The sequence below is a fragment of the Cibotium barometz genome, chromosome 2 (genome assembly GCF_041138505.1).
Source record: "Cibotium barometz isolate CiBa-2024 chromosome 2, ASM4113850v1, whole genome shotgun sequence".
NCBI lineage: Eukaryota > Viridiplantae > Streptophyta > Polypodiopsida > Cyatheales > Cibotiaceae > Cibotium > Cibotium barometz.
This window is the reverse complement of record NC_141047.1, coordinates 64979680-64987860: the sequence shown is the minus strand read 5'-3', so window position 1 is coordinate 64987860 and position 8181 is coordinate 64979680. Positions and strand designations below refer to the sequence as shown.

At 42.4% G+C, this 8181-nt stretch overlaps 1 protein-coding gene across 1 annotated transcript; it reads right to left on the bottom strand.

Moving 5' to 3' along the window:
* Positions 1 to 3672: 3672 nt before the first annotated feature.
* On the bottom strand, positions 3673 to 6349 carry LOC147641365 (indole-3-acetic acid-amido synthetase GH3.6-like). Its single transcript, XM_086810383.1, has 4 exons — positions 5719 to 6349; positions 5513 to 5614; positions 4590 to 5422; positions 3673 to 4477 (listed from the first exon to the last, which is right to left on the bottom strand). The coding sequence occupies exons 1-4, from the start codon at positions 6060 to 6062 to the stop codon at positions 3855 to 3857; spliced, it is 1902 nt and encodes a 633-aa protein (XP_086666509.1). The 5' UTR covers positions 6063 to 6349; the 3' UTR covers positions 3673 to 3854.
* Positions 6350 to 8181: the final 1832 nt, after the last annotated feature.

Sequence of the window (8181 nt, the reverse complement as noted above, 5' to 3'; positions counted from 1 at the left end):
TACACATAAGAGTGATGAAGTATATATGAGAGTGATGTAGCTCCTTCATGGCTATTGTATATATGGGAGTGATGTAGCTCCTTCATGGATATTGTGTATATGGGAGTGATGTAGCTCCTTCGCAGCCTTCATGGCTATTGTATATATGGGAGTGATGTAGCTCCTTTGAATAATACTTTGTAACTATAAAATAATTTAATATAGCGGTAGGTGTATATAGAGCTGTGGGTTTTTTCCTTGAGCCCCCAAGGGTTTTTTCATCCACAGTTAGAGACCCTTCTTTGAGTGGGGGTGTTGGCTATATATAGAATGTCTCTATATATATAGCCCTAGGATCTCCTCTATATATACTCATCTATTGTGTGTATTCCACACACTTTGGGGATTCAATCTTGTGTCTCATGTGCTATCGCCTCCATCTCCAACAATCTCAAGCTCTAGGATTACCTTGAGGCTACTTGCTACCTTCTTACAGTTTTCCTTATGTAGAGACCCTGAGACAGAATCAGCAAATTGTTTCGGCCATAACTCTCTGATAAGAACTCAGAATATGGTTGTATAACTAGTCAAAATAACTGGAAGGCATCTAGTCTACAAGCCAACACAAGTAGAATAGGCAAAAACGTCTATATATAGCTACAAACGTGCCATCTTTAGAAACATATTATTTTTCCACATTTTTAGTATGAATGGACTCTAAATATGTAAAAGTACTCTAAATACGACCTCCTATTACCTGAATTCGAATTTCTATTTTTGGAGATACTTATCTCTTAATAGAACTATTCTTGTCTTCTTATTTCTTTTAGGATTTTTGGAGCTAATATTTTTATTCTAACACTTTCCTAATGTTTCTAGCCTTATTATCTCTCTTCTCTCTAAGTACACTCTCTTTCCTTATTGAAATCCATATTAAAAGAGACACATATATGGCTTGGGACAGAGACCTTACAACAGTACCTTCCTAGGCATGCTGGTAGCAACCAATGCGTGCTGGTAGCTTCAAATGCATGCGGGTAGGAACCAATGCATGCCGGTAGCAAAACCAATGCATGCCAATACCTTTCTACCCATGCCGGTACCTTGCAATGCATGCCGATCGCTACCTATGCATGTCGGTAGCTTTATGCATTATGCCATATGCATTAGCCTTATGTATATTAGCCATATGCATAAGAGTTTTAAGTATTTATGTTTTTTCTTGGATAGATGGCAAATAACTTGAGGCGTGATGTTACACGTGAAGGAAGAGTCGATATCCCAACAATATTTGTAAGTATATATTAGCCTCAAATTGTATCTTGTCTTTTAATTAAAGAAGGTTATCTTAGATAAAAACTTTCTAAAATGTTGATTTGTTTGTATGTCTATAGCTTGAAGCAATGGACTGCCCCCTATGCAAGATAAATATGATTTTGCATTACAATGGGGTTTGCAAGCTCTATTTGATAGGGTGCAAGACGCAGGATATATTGTTATTACTAGAGTACATGCTTGGCAAGCATGGTATAAGTAAGTACATTCCTAAACCCTAAACCTCTTTGTTTTTGTAAAATTGATTTTCTCTTGTGTTAGTTGTATTGTGTTTTAGGATCATGTAAATAGAAACGGTGGTGCAAATGTACATGCCGGTAGCAATGGAAATGTGAGAAGCGAAGGAGATGGAGCTGTAAGGAATAATAATAATCGCATAGCATGAGATCTAGATAGCCCCTAGCTCCATAGATTTTCATTACACCTTATCTTTTATATGAGTTTTTTGGAATCATACACTTATGTAATTCCACTAAGTATTGTAATTGAATTTTGACATTCCTAAAACCATGAATTGCAATTGTCTTTTTCTTTTCTTTTCTTTTTTGTATTTGTCAAGCTTTACATTACACTTGTCCGTGATGATGTGAAGTTGTATTAGTTTTATTGTGTCTACATTAGAAAAAAAAGAGTTGGGGTAGACTGGGGAGTCCTGTGCACACTCCCTGGTTTGCCCCATATTTTTATTATTATGCAGTACTTTCACTGCTCAACAACGTGTTTAGCACAACAACATAAGTCCGATATCTCCGTATCCTTCTAGTTATAAAAGCGTTGCTATTTTCACTCCTAAACCCTCATTCTGTTGTAGTAAGACTTCCTTTCGCTCTCTCTCTCTACCCTCTTACTCATCCTCTCTCTCATTCTCTCTCTCTCTCTCTCTCTCTCTCTCTCTCTCTCTCTCTCTCGGGTTTCACCTAAAAATATGTAAGTATATCACGTGAGTTCACATGAAGGGGCTTTTTAATTCAAAATTTTATAGTAAATTCACAGTAATATATTTACAAAAGAGTTTTTAAAATCAATTTTTAAAAAAACACGAATGTCCATAAAGAAAAAGGGATCATTTTATTTATGAAAAATTCACAGTTAAGGAGTTTGTTAAATACCCTTTAAACGCACGTGATACATCCTCGAGCTCTCTCTCAATATATATACACACACTCTCTCTATCCCCCACCTCTCTCTCAACCCCTATGCCTCCTTTCCTCCTCGTTCTCTCTCAATCTCTCTCTTGATCTCTCTTTCTCATTCTCACACACTGTCTCTTTCTTTCTCACACTCTCTATCATAGACATACACACATACACACCCTCTCTTCCTATCATTATCTCCCTACCCTCTTGTCCATTCTCTCACTCTTTCTGCTCTTTTTCACTCACTATCTCGCGCTATATATATATATGATTAATTAATCTTAATGAGAGAGAGGGAGAGAGAGGGAGCATAGTAAATTGAAGAAAGGGTGTGTGAGATAATTACTTAAATTGAGGATGTGTATGCTCAATCTTGTACATTATAATAGAATAAGTAAATTTTATATGTATGCATTTTTTTTGCTAGAAAAAAATGATGAGTAATATTTTGTACTACAGAGTTTTTAATATAAATATCATTATTGTTATTGAAAAAAATACTAGTCTTTGTGGATAAATATTGATTTTGTGAAGTTAAATATCCTTCCTTGTATTTGGATACATATTATTTATAAGAAAAATACAAGTTTTTTACATAGAGCTTGTTAATTATAAATTTAAATCTTTTTAAAAAATATAAAAAATATTCAATTTATGTAGATTGATTGCTTTCTTATTACTTATATACTCGATTTCTTTTATGAAGATTGAAATCTTTAGGTAAACACCATATAATTATATACAATGTAAGTTCTCAACTATATGGAGATGTTACTATTTTTAGTATATAGAGATCATTGGTTTACTAGATGGAAGTTTTATTTCATATACATATATTCAAATTTGCTATATAGACTTCATTTCTTTGCTAGTTGTGAGGTGGCTTTTCAATATAGTTTTTATCATTTACTATATAGAAACTCCACAATGCTATATAGGAAATGCTACTTGTTATATAGTGAAAACTTATTTATTAGCTATAAGATTAATTTCTTACATAGATATTCACATTTCTTACATTAAAAAAACTCTTTTTGCTAGATGTAAAGTAGGTTTCCTATATAGATATTGTCATTTTCTATATGGGAATCACTTATTTGCTAGATAAATAATGTAATTTGTTAGATCCGTATACAGGAAATCATGATTATTAGATTGAATAAGAAAAAGGTGTCTTTGAGATGTAGCAAATTTGGACTTTGCTTGTGTTCTTCGGGCACACGAACTGGAGCGCGAGAGAGAGGAAAACCCGCGAAAGAGAGGAAAACCACACTGAAGCTTCTCTGGAATGCTTCAAACTACAGATCAAAGTTGAAGTTTTTTAAAAAAAAACATTCGATATTGAGACTCGAACGTGAACATCGTGTGAGTGTGGGTTGGTTAACTTCAACTTGGGTTTACAAGTTAATCGGTTGATAATGTGCGACGGCAACCGCCTGCAGCTGGGATCCACGATGGGCAGCGTGGGCTGAAGTGGCTGGCGGCGACTCTGGCGTCCATGAGCTCTACTATGGCCGCAGACTTGACGCAACGTGGGGCCTTGTACTGGTTGATGGATGCCCCTCTGCTCAAGCAGTAATCCATGAGGTGGTCAAAAGTGCCAGGTTTCACTAGCCTAATCTCGAGAGGCCCGATAGACTTATCAGAGGCTCGCCCTTGGCGGTACACGGAGTCCAAGTTCTCCTCGATGGTGATGCAGCACTCCTCCAAGACCTTGGACATGGGGGCCATGCCTAGAAACTCTAGCTGGTGGTGATCTTGCACATATTGCAGCTCAAAGAAGAGATCGTAGTGACCAGGAATGGTAGAGAGGTCTACGAAGCTCGTGTATTCCAAGAGCCTTACCGAGTGCTGGTCCAGATGCGTGGCCGTGGCAGCTTTGACCGCCTTGTGCAGCGTCTCTTCGTCCGTCTTGTCGGAGTCGATGCTAAGGGCGACGTTCGTCCGGCACACGAACTGGAACTGTGGAGCATTGTTGTGGAATCCGGTCACGCGGAGGATATCCCCCACTCTGTAACGGTAAAGGCCTGGGCGCGAGAGAGAGGAAAGCCGCACTGGGTTAGGCACACAAGCTTCTGTGGAATATTAGTTCTAAGCTTCAAACTGCAGATGAGGAGCTTAGGGATTTTCATGTAATACCTGCGTAGGTGGTGACGACGAGCTCGTATTCCTGGCCTATTTGTACATCAGCAAGCTCCACGAGCTCTGAGCTCACCTGAGAGCCCGCAGGTAGACGTCCTGCTGCTACTGATGAAGAAGCTCGGTTGGTTGGGAGGAACTCGAAATAGGCCATGTTGGGAATGATGGTGTAGGATACCTCGGCGGGCTTGCAGAGGGGGAGGAGGTTAACACCAAAATAGCACTCGGACGAGGCGTACATTGTGCACACGAGGGGCAAACCCCCGCTGTAGAAATCCAAGGTCGGGATGTACTGCGCCATCGCGCCCGTCACGATGACGTCGATGTACTTGGTGCGAGGCCAGAGACGCGTGATCACTCCTTTCCAGCTAGAAGCCTCCGCATCCACACAAGCCTGGCTGACGTGGTCGGCGAGGTCGACATTGGGCCTCGAAAGGAGCTTTCCAACCGCAGACCTGGCGGGCGCGTCCGTGATGGCATCGCTGAGGTGGCCGGTGCGGATGTCGTGGCAGAGGTTCCTCCAGTGCTCCTGCAGGAAGCGGATGGCGCGGAGGAAGCCCGACGCGAAGACGGCACCCATCCTCAGCACCTCCGCGCGCTGCAGCAGCCCGCACAGCAGCTGGCAATACATACTCTGGTGGGCATCCGGGCACAGCACTGTCTCGTTGGGGCTGGTGTACACGTTGTAGGGGTCGTATGGCCGCTCCGTGAACCAATGGCTCTTGTAGTAGCTAGTGAGAACGGGGCGAGCCAGGAGGCCGCCCGGGGTCTTCACCTCCGACTTGATGAAGAAGAAGTACATCCCCTTGCCCTTGTCGAGATCGGGCATGTACCTATTAAGCAATCCAAGATTTAGATCAATACGTTGGAACTGACGTGAGACTCGCCAACATCTTACTTAGAACCTTGATCGACGTGCTTACTGGTTCATGATAGGCATGAGGAAGCTATAGAGGAGACACCGCCGTTCGAACTCGTCGTGTATGGTAGGCATCAATTTACGCTCTCCGGCAGAAGTTCCAGAGCTGTAAGAACCACAAGCAATATGTTCAGCTTTAACAATCTCATTACATAAAGTACAAGATATAAACACGCTATACAGTACTACAGACTCCTGCGGCCAACGCACCTTGTCAGAAACTCCGACACTGGGTGGCCGGACAGTATTGGTGCAGTATCTCCATTAGCTATGCGTTGAATCTCGGGCTGAAGATCTTCGTAGGTAATCACGGGGAGAAGTTCCTTGAACGTCGCACGGTCAGTCCTTCCGTTCAGGCCGAACCTTCCCAGGTACTCGGTGCGTGCGTTCCTCTCCAAAATGGCGGAGAGGGTTTGCTGCTGCACGTGGTCTGCATTGAGGGTCAGGCTCTCGATGAGCTCCAGGGCCTTCTTGTCATTGTCTTTACTAGGGCTGATAGAGTTTCCATTGCAAGAAGAGGCCGTCCCACTAGCTGCCTGAGCGGTCATTTGCATGGTGACAAATTTCAAATTGTATTGAGGTTACAATTGTGAGATCACAGGCCGCTTCCGCCTTCGATAGGAAGTAACCAGTAGTACTGAAACGCTAAGCGGAGAAGTACAATGGCTTGGAACAAGGCAAAGCGGAGGATAATAATGGCTTGATAGAAGGCAAAACGGAGGAAGTAATGAACAGTGAAACGATAAGCGGAGAAGTGCAATGGTTTGTTGAAACAAGGCAAAGCCGAGGAGAATTAAACAATGGCAGCTTGTTGAAATAAGGCAAAGCGGAGGAAGTTGCAGCTTGGAGGACCTGTGTAGCTCTCTCCTACAAATTTATAGAAAGGCCCGAGGGGAAATGGAACCGTAGCTGGGGATCTACCTTCTGCAGCAGACCCGGGTCGGCTTGTGCTTACTGTACAGGGGACAGCGGCCCGGGCCGGCGACAAGAGGGGCGGAGATAGCCGTGATTGTGTCGCCCTCTTTGCCCGACATGTTCCGTCTGTACCGTGTGACGCGCGGCAAGTTGAATTTTGGACTGTTGCACATTGTCATGTTGAGTCAGTGTTGACTGACTAGCTGCGGAGCCTGGCCCGGCCTGACGTCTGCCACCACGATCACTTTCAACTCTGAGGAATTATCTTCAACAGTCAAAGTACTGCTCGCCAGCTCGTGAGGAATTCTCTCCAACCAGTCTACCAGACATGGTGTTCCTTGATTTCGGTGATGCTGCTAGTCAAGCTTTGGTTAGGCTATGTTGTAGCCTGATGATAATTCCTTGTCCACGGTACAATGCCTGAAGAGTATATAGATGTTCCAACTTCTTGTCGTTAAGAGCGCAGAGCCGCACGCTACGCTACCACTTAACGTTGGAGTGCCTAGTTGGATGACTTGTTCAACTGCAGTCGACTTGTTGGCTAGCTTGTCAACGTCCGCCCAGTCCCTCTGTCCCAGACATGGTGTTCCTATGCTGCTAATAAAGGTTTCTTGGATTGTGTTTCTTGGGGTTTTTTATATAACCTGTTGAAAATTCGTACAATGCCTCTTGTGTATATACATGTTCCAGTCTCAAGACCTTCTTTTCATTAACCACTTGCATAGCTTTAATATCCATACATAGAGCATACATAAAACATGCATATCCATACATAGAGCATACACAAGACATATATATGCATATTTGAACTAATATCCATGCATAGTCTACACATAGCTAATATTTGAGCTAATATCCATGCATAGTCTACATAGAGTATACATAACGTATATATATACATGCATGCATATTAGAGCACATATATAAAGAGAATGTGGGGGAGAGAGAGAGCTTGAGTTCTTTGTAAGCAAACACACACACACACACACATACACACAAGAGTGCAAGACACAAGAGAGATGAATGGTTGAATTTTCTTCTTTCTTCTTCTCTTCTCTATAACAATATAACTAAAAGATAAGAGTACATTAAGGGAAAGTACTCTCCTACAACAACATACAACGTAGTCGGCCTATAGTGTGAACCCGACTATATGAGCTAGCGCTATAACTATGTCATAACTCTAGTACTCCAAAGTGGCTACTGTTATATAGCCTATCATCTAATGGCGGCATATCGACCATAATCTCATCAACCATGCTAGTGATATAAGTGCAGAAGCTATCACCCAGGTGGGTCATCAATCTCCGTTGTAGCACTAGTTGAGCCCTATATCTCAACACTCTCCCTCGAGCTCAACTCCACGCGCTTGACTCCAAAGAGGCTCCTAAACCTGTAAAGCTTCTCTGTGCCCAATGCCTTTGTGAAGAACTCAGCCACTTGATCCTTTGTGCTAACATATACAAGATCTACATCACCTGCTAAAACCTTATCCCTCACAAATTGATAGTGCATCTCAATGTGCTTCGTTCTGGCATGGTATACTGAGTTACTGGGACCAACTGTATGCTACTCATGTTATCACAATAAGTGACAACGACCTCACCCATATCACCAAGTTACTTCTGAAACCAAGCTACCTCACAAGCTGCCATAGCAGCACCCCTGTACTCTGCCTCTGTACTCGACAAGGCAACTATTGGCTACTTCTTACTGCTCCAACTCACAACAACACTCCCAAATGAGAACATAAAACCA

Bases quoted from the DNA above. Each gene is read 5' to 3' on its own strand.
- LOC147641365 (XM_086810383.1), bottom strand. From the start codon at position 6,062: ATGCAAATGACCGCTCAGGCAGCTAGTGGGACGGCCTCTTCTTGCAAT. The intron at 5,615-5,718 runs GTGCGTTGGCCG...TGGTTCTTACAG, and splicing joins GTGTCGGAGTTTCTGACAAG to CTCTGGAACTTCTGCCGGAG. The intron at 4,478-4,589 runs GTATTACATGAA...TCTCGCGCCCAG, and splicing joins CGTCGTCACCACCTACGCAG to GCCTTTACCGTTACAGAGTG.